The sequence below is a fragment of the Hyperolius riggenbachi genome, chromosome 2, assembly GCF_040937935.1.
Source record: "Hyperolius riggenbachi isolate aHypRig1 chromosome 2, aHypRig1.pri, whole genome shotgun sequence".
Taxonomy (NCBI): domain Eukaryota; kingdom Metazoa; phylum Chordata; class Amphibia; order Anura; family Hyperoliidae; genus Hyperolius; species Hyperolius riggenbachi.
This window is the reverse complement of record NC_090647.1, coordinates 288,758,723-288,779,131: the sequence shown is the minus strand read 5'-3', so window position 1 is coordinate 288,779,131 and position 20,409 is coordinate 288,758,723. Positions and strand designations below refer to the sequence as shown.

Genomic DNA, 20,409 nt, shown 5'->3' with positions numbered 1-20,409 from the left:
ATGTTGGTGGCTCTCTCCCGGGATGAGCAGTTACCGAGCTTGACTGCATTCTGTTGGAGAGGAAGTCCTTGACCCATGCATACAGAGTGGAGTCATCTTCGAGTTGCCTAAAGTTGTCAAGCACGATGTCTGGGCAGATGGTGTTGAAGGCAGTGCTAAAGTCCAGGAACAGGATCCTGACATAGTAGTCAGGTCTGACGAGGTGTTTCGTGATGTAGGCCAGGCTGATGTTAATGATGTACTTCACGGACCTGTTACCCTTGTATGTGAATTGGTGTTGGTCAAGGAGGGCATCGGTGGAGTGCTTCATGTAGGCAAGAACCAGTCATTCAAATATTTTCATGATGGTTGGCATTAGGGCTAAAGTTGTTGTGTTCCCTGGCTAGTTGGGAACTGGGATAATCGTAGACCATTTGAGGCAGGAGTGAACTTTGCCTTCTGGGATCTGTTGTATATGGAGGTGAGGACAGGGGCTAGCTGGTACGCACAGTTTCTCAGGCAGATCGAAGACACGCCATCCGAGCCAGAGGCTTTGAGCTTGCGGAGGTGTTGTAGTTACAGTTCCTGGATTGTGACCAGCGCTGGGGCGCTGTGGTTCATTGGGGTGATGGGGGGGAGCTTCCCTTTGCATGGATCCTAGTGACGTATTACTTTTATTTTTGTAATTCGGCAAATTCTTCATACAAATATTCTTGCTGATTTTCATACAAGAAAAAGATACTATTCTGGCACCATCTTCTAGTGGGAATTGGCTGAGTTCAAAATGCTTAGAATTGTGAGGCGAGGGAGTGTCATTTATCTGACACTTGTGTATGAAGAATAGGTCCATATGGAAGATATAAGCATGTTTGTGAAATGTAACTGAGCTGTATACCCATTTGCATCTCATTCTAATGTATCATCCTCTGGCAGATATGTGAAAGTCTTTTGGCTCATGTATGGGAAATTAAACTAAGTTACATATCCTTAGCCATGTTAGCCATGTAGTTATGTGTTATTTTACCTACACCTACTGGCAATTCTTATATTTTATGGCTTATTATGACAACTTTGAATTCATTTTACTTTACCATTTACAATAACACCCTGGTTGTTAATATAAAGTCATTGTAAAATCGTCATCATGTTCCCTTTTTGTTCTTTAAGGCTGCTTGGCGTCTCTATTCTACAGATGTGAGCCGGTCCTACCTCACAGCTACATGGTATTACTATGACAGTATCCTGCCTTCATTCAGGTGAGTCTCGCTAACATTGTGCCCAGTAAGATCTTATCTGATTTACTAGTGTTGATATGTGCATATCTAAGTTCGCTAGTCCAATAAACAATACAATGTTTTTGAAGGTTTTCAGCAGCATGTGTAAAACACTTTAGGACCCTTTCACACTAGAGCGTTTTCACTGCATTGCATTACTGGTTTTTAATAATAATTCCTTTTTTTGTATAGCGCTTTTCTCCTGTCGGAAACGCACTGCTTGCTATGTTTTTGTGGTTGCCCCAGAGCAATCGCCATGCAATGCAATGAAGGGCCTTTTGTGATCGCTCTGTTAATCTCAGACAATATTGCGGTGCTTCTGCAGTTTGGAAACTGCGAGTGATTTCCAAATCGCTGCAGTTGGTGCCTGGCCTAAGTTTTGAAAGATGGGCACCAGTTAACTCCCAGCCATAGCATGCACCATTGGATAATAATAATCCATAGACCACAGATAAGGTCTAATAAGATCTAGCAGGGGAACACCCAACCTCTTGTCAGCACAATGCATTCTAGATGGATCTCTGGGTCACATGACTGACTTTTCCAAATTAGATTTTTTTTGAATGGCTGCATCAAAAATACTAAATGATTAGTGGCATTTTTAACTATTTCCCTTTCTTAAAGGGGCACTTTGGCAAAAAAAAAATTAAATGTAAAATTTGTGCAAACATATACAAATAAGAAGTACGTTTTTTTCCAGAGTAAAATGAGCCATATATTACTTTCCTCCTATGTTGCTGTCACTTACAGCAGGTAGTAGAAATCTGACAGAAGCAACAGGTGTCACAGGAGCCCTAGTGGTCAGACCGCAAATGGCCTTCCAAACGGTGCCAGCGGACGGATCGTGCGAACTCTGGTCGCAGTCAATGCGCAGGAACCGTTGGGAATTGGCCGCAGACAAACCAGAAGGGAGCCTGTGAGGCACGGTAATTTCAACTTTACACACTAGTTCCGGGTATAACTGCCACCACCTCTGTTACCATGGGACAGAGGAGCCTGCTGACTGAGCCTAGATCTACAAATAAAAACAGTTAAACACACTCTATTCTGTCTAGCTAACCACAATACCATAGTAGCGTCTCTTCAGAGACCGGGGATCAGTTTCTGTGTATGCTGAATAATAGGGCAGCTGGAATAACAACTGACGATAGCGTCGGTTTATTGAAAGCCATATAAATAATTAATATATACAGAAAATTATTAAAATCAACAATTATTGAGACATGAGATAACACAGTATGAAAATAAAGGGGAGAAAAAAAATACTTAGCTCCTGGAAAGATGTCCTGTTGTGAGAAAACTTGTAGAGTTCTTGGTTTCAATCAAAGTTCAGAGTTCAGACCAGGTGGATGCCAGCATATCCTCAAGCTGGCACAGATGAAATCAGGATGATGTTTCAGGGTGGAGGACACTGAGTTTGGGTCCTCTGCCATTCTTATGCCCCTGATTCAGTAGGAGGGAGTGAGGGCGGGGAGCCACACACCCCCTTAGAAGATGAGATGAGCCCTCCCCTTGTCCTGGGGACCTGAAATCATATCTAACCATATATGGGCTCTATCTCACAGAACCGTACAGGTCAGGGCAGATTTATTAACATTTTCAGGTCTGTCTCGATTTACCCAGCGCCCTGATACCAGACATGAGGGGTGGGACCCCTGTGGTATCATCAGGGCACTTTCAAACTGCCTAACTGGCAGTCTTTACCTCAGAATGTTCTGAAACTTCCTCAGAACCAGCACCGGGACTCATGCTACACTTTCCCCACGTTTGGCGAAGCTGCCATCTCAGGAACCCCAGAAATATGACAGATCTGGGAAGTTATGGATTATGCTATGAGCTTCAGTTATTCAGGATGTGTGCTAGCTGCTAGCAGCTGGCTTCCCTTTGATCCTTACCAGGGAGCAAGGTGTCAAGACCTCCCGGGGATTCGTAGCCTGCCTGGCTGAACCTAGGCCTCCTTATCACCCTTTGGTTAATTAACATCTACATGAGATCAGCTAGGTGTCACCTGGTTCCCAGAACAGAAAAGGGAATTGATGCCTCCATGTTATTCTGCCTTCCACAGGGAATATGTCTAAGCTAATTAACAACTCAAAAGACATCCTGCACCTAAATTAGGGGCAGAGGAGAAAAACTTGTATTTTAAAAAAACAGGAATGTCCGTTCTGATTCCTGTAAAGGCTGCACAAATTTAGCCAGACAGCGATCAGAAATTGGACTGCGCGGCTCCTTCCAATTTGCCCGCGTTTCTCACGGCTGTTCCGTGACAACAGGTTTTGGACTAGTCCATCTATTCATGGGGGGATGCTCAGGGTTTTATTTGTTTTCTAAAGCAATTAGTGAATGGCAGTTGCTCTGACCAACTGCCAAAAATCTGTGTAGCGAGCAGGGAAGCTGGTCAGCATCATTGTTTAAATCCTTTTTAGGGAATATCTTTATAAAGAATAAAAGCCTTGCTGAGAATCCCCTATGAAGAGATGGACTAGTTCAAAACGTGTTACTTCTGTCAGATTTCTACTATCTACTGTAAGTGACAGCAACATAGGAGAAAAGTAATTTATGGCTCATTTTACTCTGGGAAAAAAGAAAATCTTATTTGTCTGTTTGCACATATTTTAAATTTTACAATTTTTCGCCATAGTGCCCCTTTAAAGAGACACTGAAGCGGAAAAAAAATGATATAATGAATTGGTTGTGTAGTACGGATAATTACTAGAACATTAGTAGCAAAGAAAATATTCTCATATTTTTATTTTCAGTTATATAGTTTTTTTTTTGTTTTTTTTTTTTTTTATAACATTGCATCATTCTCTAATATTTGCAGTTTACACACTATTCAGCATTCTAAGTGATTTTACAGAGCAGACTAGTGAACTTTTGAACCCTTTCTATGCAGAGAAAAAGAAAATACAATAACTGGCAGTTGAGATAATAAGCTTCAGAAGACAGAGCTCTCTGGGACTTTGAAAGTCATGGAGCTCGGTGGCTCTTTTGCATAGATAACAACTGGAGTTTCTTAACTCTTCCTGTACTGGAAACAATATTAGACTTACCGAAAATGCTGGCGTATAAGGCGACTGGGCGTATAAGACGACCCCCCAACTTTGCCAGTTAAAATGTAGAGGTTGGGGTATGCTCGCCGTATAAGACTACCCCATAGTAGGAGTGTCAGGGTGTCGGGTATCAGGCAGAGCTGTAATTACCTTATGCTGCAGTCTTCCGGTAATAAGAAAGATAGATCGCGTTCTCAGTTTAAAAAATAACTTGTTGTAACAGCTTCTTGCGAGCAGCCGCTCGCACGGGTAGCAGTGCAGCTTCCTGCGTCCCTTGACTGGTGACGTGTGCGCTCCACTGATGAGGCTCACGCCGGAAGAGATTGCCGGGTTGTATTGTGGAGCGCACACGTCACAAGTCAGGTGACGCCGGAAGCTGCATTGCTACCCGTGCGAGTGGCTGCTCGCAAGAAGCTGTTACAACAAGTTATTTTTTAAACGGAGAATGCGATCTATCTTTCTTATTACCGGATGACTGCAGCATAAGGTAATTACAGTTCTGCCTGACACACGGCACCCTGACCAGACCTGACATTCTGACACTGGGCGTATAAGACGACCCCCGACTTTTCAGATGATTTTTCAGGGTTAAAAAGTCGTCTTATACGCCAGTATATACGGTATGTCTCTGCTCCTAACATTTTATTTCTTAGCTGTACTACACATGCAAATCATTATATCATAATTTTTTTTTCACCTCAGTGTCTGTTTAACAACAAAAAATCTGGTAGGGTGTATTAGGACTTTAAAGAAACCTTTCCCATTTCTTTTTTCTGTATTAAAAGTGTGGACAATTCTCCTAAATAAGGTTTGCTAAATAAAGCATCTGTCTACTTCTATAAAATCATTGAATGCAACCTAAGTTTCTACATTAGTTTTCCAAAGGGTTATGTAGGGCAGTAGATTCAATAATAAAGAACTATACAGAATAACGACCTTTCAGGGACGTTCGATAAAAAGAACAGAGTGCAATGCATGGCAATCTATCAGCAACACAGTAGCAGAATAAGCAGCACTCCCCATATGAGAAGGAGTTGTTCATTATGATTAGCTTGTGAATACACTTTAATACTTCTGAGTAGGACATTGATTCTTCTACTGAGGTCAATGGACCACTGGTGGGCCACAAATATGTGTCAAGTGGTCACAGATCATGAGCATTGACTTGCACCGATGGTCAAATGATATGCCTTGTTTACTTTCTAACCACTGCAGGTTACAAAACTCAGTAGATTTTTTTTTTTTAGCTGAAAAAAAAAAGTTTTCCATGATTGTTATTCATGGGATAAAGCTGTCTACACACACTAGACAAAATTTGGCCCAGACGGTCAAAAATGTACTATGCTCACAGCAACTCCCAATGCCTTGGGCAGGAATCAGCCTGGGGTTTCCTGTCGTTAGTGTAAATGCCGGGGTAGATCCCATTGTCTTGTCCTGGACGCTACCTGTAGCGTCCAGGTCGGCTATGTTCAACAGTTTCATGTCCTCAAGGGTCAAAACGCAATGTGACCATGCAACACTGGGAACTGCCGCTGAAGGCTGCTAAATGCTTTTCTGCCCTGAGATGCCCATGTGGGCCTTAATGTAACACCTATTTTGAAAAGAAAAATCAATCTGTAAACATTTTGGGGGTGTTGTAATATTGAGCCAGCATGTTATGGTAACAAGTAACCACAAAAAGGAATAAAAATTGAAGGTGCCCATTAATAATTTAATCTTGACTGTATAGTATGATTATATATTGTGACATGAGGGAATATGTAACATATCCATCCAAAGTATATTTACTCAGTTTACCCTTCTAGTACATAGATCTGGTAAGATTTTACAATCAAAATGGGCACCTTTATGTCTGATTGCAATGTTTTCAGTGATCCTGTGTGAAAGATAATTGGCTGGGTGCTAAAAAGCTCAGCTTTTTCTTCCTGTCTTTGTACACTGTAGGCATGAACATGCATGCCTAATCTATCCAAATGTGCATATAACATGGATTGGCCTTCTGTAAGAAAGATTTTCAGCAGTTGAATCATCCCTGCACAGCCAAATGTCAAGTAATGAGTGAGTTTAGCTTCTAGTGAGTTGAACCACTCATCCTTACTTATAGTTACCCTGCAATATGGAGCCATCCATTTGTCATTTTATTTTAATCAAAATTAAAAAACAATAACAATGTTATTCCCCTAATGAATTTTACATGATAATAAAGGGGCCCATACACTCAGCCGATTTTCTGGCCGACCGATCGATCCCGATTTCCATCGAACTGGCAGGGTGGAAAATTTAGGTCGATCTGTAGAGATTGCTTATCAGTTTGCATTGGCCTTAATGGAAATCTGATGGCAAAAAAATGCCATCAGATCGAATTTCAATAGATTTCAAACTGAAATCTATTGGAATTCTATACTGGTAAAAAATGTTCTAAAAACGCATCAGATAGATCATCAGATGCATTTCTTATCTATCTGCTGCCAATCTGACGAGTGTATGGGCACCTTAATTACTACACAACATAAGTTTATCACGTTTGCATGTTTACAGACCAATACTTTATTTGGCTAATAAGTGTTAATTTTAAATGTCAAAGATAAAGGTGGTAGAGAGCACCAATGATAAGGTAGTGGCATGTCTGGACCCCCACTCCATTGTCTCCTGGAGTACAATAGTCCAAAAAAGCAAATGGGCCGGCACCGCTTGTAGTAGTTATACCTCTTTATTTACATAAGAGAGTCGGCAGCTTTTTTAATGTCAACTTTTCAAGAGATTTTAAAATGTACACTCTGAGGCAGGGCTAGGCTGATGCAGAGGCGAGAGAGGCTTCAGCCTCAGCGCAGTGTAGGAGGGGGCGACCAACTCACTCAGCTATCATTCCCCTATTGTGTAACAGAGAGAAATAAGGTGCTAAAGGCCCTGGGTCACCTCTCGGTCTAATAGCAATCAGTGTGTGACGGCTTTGGTGGGAGGGATGGAGGGGCGCACTTTGGTGTCTCAGCCTTGGGTGCTGGAGAGCCTTGTCCCGGCTCTGCTCTGAGTTATATGTAATAGTTATATTACGTATGCTTATGTCTGATGTGTAATACCAATTAATATGTGCCTATTTTCCTCTTCGTATATAAACTGTTATTGCTTTTTTTTCCTGTGAAAGTTCTAATTTATTCAGGTCATGATCTATCCAGAAAAGTAAGACAGCTTCTACTGTACACATGTTGTTTTGTTCTAGAAGATGTTTCTTAACACTTATAAAGCACCTAGTTCAGTTTTGATAAGATTGGAGAGATTCCTTGGCAATTTGTTAGTGCAGGTAACTGGCCAATCAAAATTGGATATGTGTATCCACCTTAAAGGAGCACAACAGCAAAATTTAGGCTAATGGGATTACCCTAGTAGCATGTTTCCAGTAGGAAGAGCAACACATATTAGGTAGTGTTTTTGTTTACAAAGGTTGGCTGGATAAGATAATTTAACTACTTAAGGACTGCCTCACGCCAATGGGCGTGACCGCGGCGGCAGCCCCAGGACCGCCTAACGCCAATTGGCGTCAAGTCCTGGGGCTGCAAACATGAGCCTGGTCTTAAGGGGAGGTTACTACTGTGGTCAAGTTGTCCATAGACTTTGGGGGGGGGGGGGGAATTAGATTGTGAGCCCCACTGAGGGACAGTAAGGGAAATGAACTGTTCCATGTATGTTGTACTCTGTTAAGCACAATTATATTAATGCATAATAATAACAGTATCATACATACAGTTGCTGCTATGGTAACTCACTGGCAGTAATAAAAGGGGTCTATTCACTAATCTAATTTTAACAGGATTATGCAAATTACGTAACACACAGTAATTTGCAACTCCCTTTTTCATACTCAATGCCTGCATTGCCTGTGTAACGTGGGTTATGCTGTTTGAATAGTCCACATTACAAATTCTAAGTATAATGCTGTTATGTAAACTACACAAGGTTCGTAGCTTGTGCAACACCCAGTAAAATTTAAATGCATGGTTTGGCACATGTAAATTGTACCACCCATTAGTGAATAAATCTTCAAATTGCCAATATGAGCACATTGTACCACAATTTACACTTACGTGGCTAGAACAAACAATTCTCTAATGCCAATAACTAGAAGAAATGCTAACAATCTATAGCCATGCCATACTGTATATGGCACATATGAAACACTTCAGGGATGTCTGGCATTCCAGGTAGAGAGAGAGAGAGTCTTAGTTTAATAATGATGTCTCAGAATCTGTATCTCTCTCCTATATTACCATCAGCAATATGACATTTTATTGTATATTTGACCCCTTCAGAGAGCTTCTTCTTTTGTTTGATACCTGGCATCGAACCCGCAGTCGAAACGGAGGGGCTAGGCTCTGTCAGGGATCTCCTCGCTATCACCCAGTCTCCCCTGCGCTGAAATCAGCTGCACCCACTTTCTGTGCAGGGGAAAGGTAGGGGTCCCCTGCCAGTGTTAAAAGTGCCCAGTGTTTGTCCTAGTGTTTCACAGCAGAGGGGCTTGCAAGGCAGTACAGCAATGCATATTGGTGTGTAAAATATAATGAATGTGTGTACCATCCTGAACTGAAGGTTTTAGGTAAATTTCAGCAGATAAGAATAGTCTTGATGGGCCGCTACAAATTATTTGTGTTGCCTGTTAGACTACTCACAAAATCTCACCATTCACTTGTGGTAGTTATAGCACAAAGAGATTACAGAGAACTTGTGACTATACACATGAATTCTTCAGAGGAAAGAAGGAAACGTCATGTTGTTCAAGTTACGTGATAAAAAACAGAAAAGCTGCAAAAAGGGAGGAAGTGAAAGTATGTTGGAGAGGAGTATTATGTTGGCTGCACCAGGGTTGTTTGGGCTAGTTTGCCTAAGCCAGGGGTGCCCAATAGGTCGATCGCGATCTACCGGTAGATCGCGACCGCCTATTTGGTAGATCGCGGCCTCTTGGCCGCGTCCCATCACAATTTGCGGCCGGCAGCTTTCCCATCATATTTTGCTGCCAGCCGCCGGCCAATAGGAAGCGGGGAAGAGAGAGGAGGCGCGGCTGAAGAGGCCATGACGCGACGTCATGGCTGGCGGCGCCGGGCACACGCGCACACGCTGGACGGTGGCTGCACAGGACGCTGGCTCCTACTGCGCATGCGGGGCTGCTCACGCTACACCGGATCGCTCCGAGTCCGAGAGGGGAGACCAGACATCGCCGCTGGAGAGAGGTAAGTGATTGAGCACCCATCCTACCTATGCTAATGCAACCTATCCCTACCTACCTACGCTAGAGGCACCTATCCTACTTACCTATACTAAAGGGACCCATCCCCCACCTACCTATACTAAAGGGACCCATCCCCACCTACCTATGCTAAAGGGACCTATCCCCCACCTACCTACCTATGCCAAAGGGACCCACCCCCACCTACTTACCTATACTAAAGGGACCCATCCCCACCTACCTACCTATGCTAAAGGGACCCATCCCCACCTACCTACCTATGCTAAAGGGACCCATCCCCACCTACCTATGCTAAAGGGACCAACCCCCACCTACCTACCTATGCTAAAGGGACCAACCCCCACCTACCTACCTATGCTAAAGGGACCCATCCCCACCTACCTATGCTAAAGGGACCCATCCCCACCTACCTATGCTAAAGGGACCCATCCCCACCTACCTATGCTAAAGGGACCCATCCCTACCTACCTATACTAAAGGGACCCATCCCCACCTACCTATGCTAAAGGGACCCATCCCCACCTACCTATGCTAAAGGGACCCATCCCCACCTACCTATGCTAAAGGGACCCATCCCTACCTACCTATACTAAAGGGACCCATCCCCACCTACCTATGCTAAAGGGACCCATCCCTACCTACCTATACTAAAGGGACCCATCCCCACCTAACTATGCTAAAGGGACCCATCCCCACCTACCTATGCTAAAGGGACCCATCCCTACCTACCTATACTAAAGGGACCCATCCCCACCTACCTATGCTAAAGGGACCCATCCCTACCTACCTATACTAAAGGGACCCATCCCCACCTAACTATGCTAAAGGGACCCATCCCTACCTACCTATACTAAAGGGACCCATCCCCACCTACCTACCAATGCTAAAGGGACCCACCCCCACCTACTTACCTATGCTAAAGGGACCCATCCCCACCTACCTATGCTAAAGGGACCCATCCCCACCTAACTATGCTAAAGGGACCCATCCCCACCTACCTATACTAAAGGGACCCATCCCCACCTACCTATACTAATGGGACCCATCCCCACCTACCTATGCTAAAGGCACCTATCCCCACCTACCTATGCTAAAGGCACCTATCCCCACCTACCTATGCTAAAGGTACCTATCCCCACCTACCTATGCTAAAGGCACCTGTACCCAGCTACCTTTGCTGAAGGAACCTATACTTAGCTACCTATACTGGAGGCACTTGTACCTGGGGGCTATTCGTGACGGGGGGGGGGGGGGGGGGGTCTGCAACACTTTAAATGTTGGTAGATCTCCTGGACTTGGCAAATTTTAAAGTAGCTCGCGAGCCGAAAAAGTGTGGGCACCCCTGGCCTAAGCTTAGCTTGTTGATAGTGAGGTTATTGTGCATTTGTCTGGTTTGTCTTGGAGAATGAAGCAGATGTATTTAGCACTAGTTACTGGCAGTCCATTCCTGGGTGGAAGGTCTTTATTGTTAAGGGGACTGGTTAAGGTTAGGCGATAGATGGGGGAGCTACGCCAGAATCACAGATAACAGCAGAATCACAATCCTGAAATAACATACTGTATATCAGCAATTGCAATCGCATTGCTGTACGTATTGGCTTCTTGCATAGAATTCCACCTCCCAAATTTTTAAGACAGGAAATAATTTTTTCCCTTCAGTACATAATATTAAGGTTATGCACTGATGTTGTATCCAGTTTTGCAGAACAAGTAGAATTCAGGAGCAGAGGGTACATTTTGCAATGCCCAGAACAGCCAATATTTCTGAAAAACACACCACATTTTATAATATAAAATGTGATCATTTAGAGATTACATGGTTAAGTTAAATGACTCACAAGGCCAGAATAGAAATGTAGTTTAAATTACCTGGGGCAGTACCCTCCTGGTGACGTGGGCACATACGCATGCGGGTGCTCACACCCACACATGCACAGAAGGCGCTGACCCATCGGGGGGTTGTCAGTCCTTAAAAGCTGCCAGCAGCACCCGTAGAGGACCAGAACTGCGCTGAGTGACCCAAATGACTTCTAGGTGCTGGAAGAAGTGTGAGTCCTCATAACAATATATTTAATAATCCTGAACATTGCATTTATGTGCTAGACCCTAGCAGTAGTCAACTGATATGGAAAGACAGAAGAAATTGGTTTCACACTGTTTGTGGGGCATTTGTGACCTATGCAATGGTATGGTACATTAGCTATATGTTAAGCCTATGATGTGCATTGACTGTAACTGTATATATCACTGCTGGCCCCTCTGACTCTGATGTGTCTGGTGTTCTTTTTGTTTTATGACTGTCAGTATAATATTGTGACTGTCACCAGGGCCGTTTTAAGACATGAAAGGGCCCAGGGCAATGATCACTTTAGGGAATGGCTTTTGTAAAATAATGTCATCTTTGCATTTCAAACAATGTAATTTTGGAAGGGGGAGTTTTAAATTAAGCAATACAACTCCTTTTAAAACAACTGTCATAGGTTTCTTTACAGCCTAACAGTTCAAGTTCAGTAGTGTGAAAGTTTTGCCCCGTCCTATTGGGTCTGTGGTTAATGCCCTTTTTTGTCCCTTTATTAAAACGGCCTTGACATCTTCTCTTTTCCTCCCTAACCTTTATCACAACTTTTACTTCACAATCATTCCTCTCCTGTTTAGCTCTAATGTATTCTATCCTCTCTATAATAAAGGAATAAAGGTTCACAATTATAGGCACTTTAGACATAAGGACTAAACGTAGGGAGGTATCTATACTTTTCCATCTGCCAAAATGTTGTACATTTACAATGTACCCAATGCCTTATTTACAGCATTAATCTATGCAGAATGTAACATTTCATAGAGCGAGTTTGTTTTTTCTTTCCATAGGTGTTTAGCTAATTCATAGCAGGTTTTACTCTGTAGGTGATAAGACAACCATGGTGTTGTATAATCTATAATAAATATATTTAATGTTCACTTTATTATCAAATGAATACTTGATGAGAGTGGACTCTGTGTAATAGTAATCACTGAACTCTTTACAGTAATAAGCGGAGTTTCTTTCGCCTGTATGCTGGCTGGAAGCCCAGGTATTTAGCCATTGGAATGGGGTGCTGTGCATGCACGTGTTTGAACTGGTCATATAATAGATCAGCCTGCAGTAAAGTCTTAAATTACAAACGTAAGGGTCAGGAATGGTGCTTTCCATCTGACTGGCCAGCTGAAAGCTCCAGATGGTTTCTATGTATTGGAATACAAGAAGGGATGGGGCAAATCAACCTTTTGTGAAAAGCATAAAGAGGTTTCTCAGCAGTTATGTCTGTACTGGCTTAATATTAGTTTTTTCTTGGCATGATAGGATTCCATTTATATCTGTTTATCAGGAGTTGTCCATCATTCATTGTGCCCTGATACATAGACATCATTCATGGTTTGATGCTACAATTTATGTTAATTGTTGCCCCCAAGTAATTTAGTTATCAATTTAATCCATCACGTACCAGCACAAATACAAATGAAGATTCCAAAAATTACTTCTTGGTTACATGTTCTAACTTCGCTGGCACACAGAAGGATTAAATTAGTGGTCTGTTTTTCCTAAACCCTTTCATTGACATGAAGACCTCCATTTATGGTGGCTCTTATGGCTGACAAGGACTTAAGAGTCTCCTTAAGATGTGTTTGCATGCAGATGGTTTCCATGGATCCATGTAGAGGAAAGATGGGAAGGACCACGTTAGAGGAATGAGGTGTGTTGAATCGCTTGCCTTAGCAGCATGCTATACTTTTATAAAAAGTGCTACAAGGAGATCTCTGGGTGAAATAGGTCCTTACTTCAGGTGATTTACAGACTCTGCCTCGTGGTCTTGGGGCTTTGGAATGGAAATTGAATGTTAAAGGTCATGCTTTGAAATAAGGCCTGTTTCTTGCTTGGGTAGATTAGTGCAATACAAGGTCACTCATGAGTACTCAACATGGTGAAATATCAGGATCAATTTGTCTTTCTTTTTGAAATTTGTGATATATTGGTGGTTTTTGACCAAAGATAACTTGAATAATTTTGAATTTCTAATTATATAATAATAATCATGGGCTTAAACTATAATCAGTACATAAATATAACAATGTGACATTTCTAATCCTGGTACCTTTCGCAGCAGCCTTTTCACCATAATGAGAACCCATGTCTAGTTTGTGACCATGTAGTTCAGAAAATGCATGGATTTCTGATACACTACATTAGTATATTTTATGAGGGAACTATTGTTTCATGTCCCACTATTTTCCATTAACGCATCTTTAGAAAAAGCATTACCACCAACTTTCGGAAGTGCTTCTTTTTAGAGTTGTGAAGGATAGGCATATTCAGAGAGAGAATAAGGAGAATGCCTTTGTCCTCTGGTACTGTTCTGTCCTTTTTCTGTCATCTCATCACCATTTATGTTTCTCATCTTAAGCCACTTGTGTCACCCCCTCATATGCACCAACTGTCTCATTTAAAAACAGATATTGTATGATCTATTGACTTTATTCTGTTCTTCAAACTATATAGTACTAAGATAGGACTGAAAGATCGAATACGAGGTGCTGGTGCTCCAAAACAGAGCACACGCAGCAAACAGTACCTTGCTCCACCTGAGAGGACCTCTCCTGGACCAGACCTGACTGCTGAGACTCCCAGCCCTACAAAAGTGCAGAAGAGTTGGAGCTTTAATGACCGTACCAGGTTTCGGGCATCTCTAAGACTTAAACCAAAATCACAGACAGATGGTGAGTACAATGATAAAGGTGAACACTTAAAGGTCAACTCTGCTAACCATTCTCATACCTCAGTAAACAGACTGTCAATTTTCTCTAATTGTCATCCGGGACAACCTGAGATCCGGTCCCGCCCAGGATCTGTGGAAACACACCAACAAGAAGTTTAAAAGCCCCCGCCCACCCTCCATCCTCAGTTCATCTGTGTTTCCGTGACGGAAACACCTAAAGAAGCAAGCTCCCGTTTGTTATTTTTCTTGTACTCACCAGAGGGTGAGTCTTTTTCCCAGAGGAGGCAGAGGACGGTGGCAAGGCGTACAGAGGAACGCTAGCCGCGGACCTCCTCTAAAATATATTGCAGCCAGGTATTTGGTCTCCGTGCGGAGTGTGACCAGAATACCTTCCTTCCTCCGTCAGACGCCGGCCCTGCAAGGCGCATCCGGTCTGACAGCCGATCCAGCCAATCGGAGAGAGGCGGAAGTGACGCATCGGTCACGCGGCTAAAGGAGGAGGCGGAATCCGGAGAGCCAGGAACGTGCTCCTGGCGTCTCCGCAAGTGCACCGCTAGCAGAGAGGATGTCGCAACCTCAGCCGCAGCAGCAGCCGACACAGCGGGAGGCAGATGCGGCGGCCAAATCCTCTTCCCAGTGGATGTCTTGTCATGTGTTTTTTTCCAGGCAAAGACTGAGCCCAAAGTTACTGCACCACCTAAATATAAAAGATGTGGTTTATGTAACACCAAAATTGCCCTAGAGACCCCTAGGAATATATGTCAGGCCTGCACTGATGCTATTGTGGTTTCAGAAACTTCTAATATTTTGAAAGGAGTTATGGAATCAGTAAATAGAAACATGCAAGAAACTTTAGACAAATTTAAAGAAAGTTTTGTGCCACCTGCTATAGATCCTCTTCCAGGTCCTTCCAATATTACTCCCTCTCAGCCTTCAAATCTGCCCGACATCTTAGGGGTTGAGGAGGAAGAGGAAGATAGAGAAGAGGAGGAGGGGGAGGATTTATCAGAGAATATATCACAGGAGGAAGGAGAGCAGCCCAGATCAGAGGGAGAGGAAACAGTTAAAACTCCCAGATTTTTATTTTCTCCTGATGAGTCTTCTGAATTGCTCAAGGCTGTGTATGTTACTGAGCAAATTAAGGAAGCAGTTCCTGAACTTACCCCTCAGGATCAGGTTTATTCTGGTCTAGGTCAGGCCACGGGTAAGGTATTTCCTATCCATAAAACTCTGCAGGAAATCATTACATCCCAGTGGCAAAATCCAGAGAGGCCCTTGTTTATCCCAAAATCAGCAAAGAGAAAGTTCCCTTTTTCTCAGGCAGAAATTGATAAATGGACTAAATGTCCTAAATTAGATGCGTCCCTATCCAAATATTCCAAGGATTCGGACTTATCCTTTGAGGATGCTGGGGTCCTTAAAGACGTGATGGATAAGAAAGTAGATTCACTTCTCAGGAGAGCATGGGAATCTGCTGCGTTTGGTTTCATCCCAGGTATTTCGGCCACCTGCATTTCCCGTAATCTTAGAATATGGATGGACAATTTGATTGAACAAATTTCTAGAGGTGTTCCACTAAAAGATTATGCAGCCTCTCTTCCAGTAGTTCTTAAGGCGGTAGCCTTTTTAGCCGACGCAGTTACAGAACTTATTCGTGTATCAGCCCGTACGACAGCACTTATTAATTCGGCTAGGAGAGCAGTGTGGTTGAAAACCTGGGAAGGGGACCAGACATCCAAAAACAAATTATGTGCCCTTCCATTTGAAGGTAATCTTCTTTTTGGCACAGGTTTAGAGGAAGTACTTTCCCGGTCAGCCGAAAAGGGGAAACAATTCCCAAATAAGAAGAAAAGTTTTAAGGGTAAAAGGACTTTTGTCCCTAAAAGACAGGAGCCAGAGCCAACCAAAAACAGGAATGTGCAGAGGAAATGGTCCTTTCCGAAAGGGAGAGGTAGAGGGGGATTTACTCTCGGGAGGACTGATCCCCCCAAACCAGGTAAATGACTCTCTGCCAGTAGGGGGCAGACTTCTTTATTTTCAGTTAGAATGGGAGAAATTGAATCCCAATCCGTTTGTTTTACAAATTATAAGTCAGGGTTATCGCCTGCAATTCTCTGTCAAGCCCCCGCAGAGGAGATTTGTAAATCCAATTCCGAAGGATCGAGCGAAAGCCGAGGGTTTGGAATTGGAAATTCAGAAACTTCTAGAAAAAAGAGTGATTATTCATGTTCCCCAGGAAGAAGTATTCCAGGGATACTACTCCCACGTATTTCTGGTAAAGAAAGCCAACGGGGAGTTCAGGTTTATTTTAAACCTGAAATCTCTCAATCCGTTTCTGACGTACAAGAAATTCAGGATGGAGAGTATATATTCAGTAAGGTCCCTATTGCAAGGCAAGGAATTTTTTGTCTCAATAGACCTTCAAGACGCCTACCTGCACATTCCGATTTTTGCGGCACATCAAAAATTTTTGAGATTCGCAATCAGAGCTCCCTCCCACATTCGTCACTTCCAATTTCAAGCTCTTCCATTCGGAATAGCGTCAGCTCCGCGAGTGTTCACCAAGGTGCTAGCAGAAGTGATGAAGGGTTTAAGGCTTCAGGGAATTTCGATTGTTCCTTACCTGGACGATCTGTTGATATTTGCGGAGACAGAAGATCTAGCCAAAACCCACAGGGATATAGTGATCCACACTCTGGTTCAGGTGGGCTGGATTGTGAATTACGCCAAGTCGTCTCTAAACCCGACCCAGGAAATTACTTTTCTAGGCTACAAAATAAATTCGTTAGAAAAGAAAATTTTCCTGCCGACAGAAAAGATTATAAAGATACAGTCAGAAATAAACAATTTAATCAGCCAAGAGACTTCGTCTCTCAGGCAGATTATGAGAGTGTTGGGTCTATTTTCAACAGCAATCCCGGCAGTCACTTGGGCTCAATCGCACGGGAGAATGCTTCAGTCTCTCCTTCTTTCGAATTGGGACAGATCCAGGGAGTCCTTGGATCTACGAATTTCGATCCCAGACTTAGTCAGGGTCGACTTAAGATGGTGGCTGAGCCGACAGAACCTGGAGACGGGGAGATTCTGGAGGCAAAACGATCCAATAAAGATTTTTACAGACGCAAGTTCTTGGGGCTGGGGAGCAACGTCTTTGGGCAATCATGCCCAGGGAAATTGGTCCCAGGCTATAAGCAGGAAGTCATCCAACTTCAGAGAGCTTCTGGCAGTTCAGAGAGCTCTTCTATTTTTTCAGTCTCTAATAGAAGAGAATCACGTTCAGGTCTTTTCAGACAATATCACGACGGTGGCGTATCTCTCAAAGCAGGGGGGTACGAGATCAAGCGAGCTCATGTCTCTCTGCGCGGAGATTCTCGTTTGGATAGAGCCTCGGGTTCTATCGCTGTCGGCGGTCCACATAAGGGGGATCCTCAATGTGGAAGCGGACTTCTTGAGTCGTCAGGAGGTGAATCAAACAGAATGGGAACTTCATCCAGAAGTTTTTCAACTGATAACAGAAAGATTCGGGATCCCGGAGATAGACCTCTTCGCATCCCCTATGAACGCAAAAGTAGCGAATTTTTTCTCGCTACACAGATGCCAGAAGTCTCTGGGGTTGGATGCACTCAGTCTCCCATGGAGGTTCAAGCTTTGCTATGCTTTCCCTCCAACTGTGCTTCTTCCTCAGGTACTAGGAAAACTTCAAAAGGAAAAAGTGAGATTAATTCTAATAGCTCCCCAATGGCCAAAAAGACCATGGTATGCAACAATGTTGAAGATGTCAGTGGAACCTCAATTTCCTCTGCCACTTCGTCCAGATCTTTTGATTCAGGGGCCGCTCTCGCACCCCAAGCCACAATTATTCAATCTGGCAGCCTGGATCCTGAAAGGGTAATTCTTAGACAGAAGGGTCTTTCGGAAAAAGTGATCGAAACATTGATGAAATGCAGGAAACCGATAACGCAGAAGATTTACCGTAAGGTTTGGAAAGTTTATTTATCATGGTGTGAGGCTCATAACAAGAACCATACGCTATCAAGCTCAGTTCTGGATTTCCTCCAGGACGGGTTTGACATGAAGCTGGCACCAAGTACTCTTAAGGTACAGTGTTCAGCTCTATCCATTCTGCTAGACAGGCATTTAGCTCAGGAAGAATTGTTCAGAAATTTCTTCAAAGCTTTGCAGAGATCAACTCCGGTGAAGCAAAAGATTTTTCCACAATGGGATTTGTCTCTAGTCCTGAATAGTCTTATGAAAAATCCTTTTGAGCCTATTGAAGATATTGATATTAAATTTTTGACACTTAAAATAACTTTTCTCATTGCAATCACATCGGCTAGGCGCTTAGGTGACTTACAAGCTCTTTCCATCAAGGATCCTTTCCTAATTATCTGTCCTGACAGTATTAGACTCAGGTTAGATCCGGCCTATCTCCCAAAAATGTCTTCAGAGTTCCACAGGTCTCAAGAGATTATCCTTCCCTCTTTTTGTACTGAACCTGTGGGGTCCAGAGAAGAGGGGTTCCATTGTTTAGACGTCAGACGTTCCTTACTAACCTATCTTGCCAGATCAAGAGAATTTAGGAAGTCTAGCAACCTGTTGGTTTTATTTGCAGGTAAGAATAGGGGCCAGCAGGCATCCAGACAAACCATCGCAAGATGGATTAGACAGATGATAGCTTTAGCCTATGAGAGTAGTAATTATCCCTTACCTCCTAACATTAAAGCCCACTCAACCCGATCTTTATCCACATCATGGGCAGAAAGGGCAGGAGCTACCATTCAACAGATTTGTCAAGCAGCAACCTGGTCGAGTGCATCTACTTTCATCAAACACTACAGAGTGGATGTGTTATCTCAGCAGGACCAATCGTTTGGCAGAAAGGTGCTCCAGGCAGTGGTCCCTCCCTAGGTGAGATGTTTGTCTTGTTAAGACTTCTTGCCTATCTCTCAGGTTGTCCCGGATGACAATTAGAGAAAGACTCCTATTAGACCTACCGGTAATGGAGTTTCTGATTGTCATCCGGGACAAACATCTAGAACCCTTCCCTTCTCCTGTCTCGCACCTTTCTCTGTTAGTTTCAGGAGCACTGGGTATTATCTTAATAGTCACCTTCAGGTGTCTAGTTTTTTCCTTCATCTTGGTGTTTCTAGTCTATGTTTACTTTCAGACGCACTGAGGATGGAGGGTGGGCGGGGGCTTTTAAACTTCTTGTTGGTGTGTTTCCACAGATCCTGGGCGGGACCGGATCTCAGGTTGTCCCGGATGACAATCAGAAACTCCATTACCGGTAGGTCTAATAGGAGTCTTTTTTTTTTATTGTATAACAAATATCTTTTTTAGCTATAACACCTTATTAAAAACTGTATAAACAATTACTGCTTACTGTTTATTCATCTCTAAATTAGCCAATAAATGGTATCATCCAGATTCAAAAGCTTTTACTGATGGCTAACATGGTACAACACTCTACTGCTTCTACATAAGGAGGAAAAACTTGTAGTTCACAGGAAGTAGGTGGTGAGTAGATCAAACTTTAAAAGACCTTAACTTGCTAACAGCAAATTAAGGCATTAAAGTTTGTAAATATGTACTCAGCAGGGGCAAGAATGCCTACCCAATATGATTCCAAATTTAAAAAGTTCAGTTACAGATATAAAATGATTAGCTAGTAACTCGTAAACAAACATTTGTAATAATTTGAAACTCCACCCTGAAACTTTATTTAATTTGAACCTTTGCCTACCTAATATTACTGTTTCTCCTGTACCCTAATTGCATTATTTTCTAAATGTTTGCTGGTCCTAATGAGGCAATCTACATTTCTGCTGGTCCTAGTGAGGCAGTCTAACGTGGTGCTTGTCTAAATGTATGTAGGCCCTAATCGGGCAGTCCAATGTGGTACTTCTCTAAGTTTCAGCTGGCCCTAGTGAGGCAGTCTAATGTGGTACTTGTCTAAATTTATGTTGGCCCTAATAAGCCAGTGCAATGTAGTACTTCTCTAAATGTCTGATGGCCCTAGTGAGGCAGTCTCATGTGGTACTTGTCTAAATTTATGTAGGCCCTAATAAGCCAGTGCAATGTAGTACTTCTATAAATTTCTGCAGGTCCTAGTGAGGCAG

The 20,409-nt window shown here is 43.0% G+C and overlaps 1 protein-coding gene across 5 annotated transcripts in view; it reads left to right on the top strand.

Moving 5' to 3' along the window:
• The window catches only part of KCNQ4 (potassium voltage-gated channel subfamily Q member 4), a 274,488-nt gene that overhangs the window by 229,266 nt on the left and 24,813 nt on the right, over nucleotides 1-20,409 (top strand). For 2 of the 5 annotated variants that reach the window (XM_068268917.1, XM_068268916.1), the window contains exons 8-10: nucleotides 1,147-1,235; nucleotides 8,611-8,751; nucleotides 14,074-14,291. In XM_068268917.1, coding sequence (XP_068125018.1) covers nucleotides 1,147-1,235; nucleotides 8,611-8,751; nucleotides 14,074-14,291 — 448 coding nt within the window. Of the gene's footprint in view, nucleotides 1-1,146; nucleotides 1,236-8,610; nucleotides 8,752-12,565; nucleotides 12,611-14,073; nucleotides 14,292-20,409 lie in introns of all 5 variants that reach the window. The other 3 variants (XM_068268920.1, XM_068268919.1, XM_068268918.1) reach the window with 2 other exon arrangements.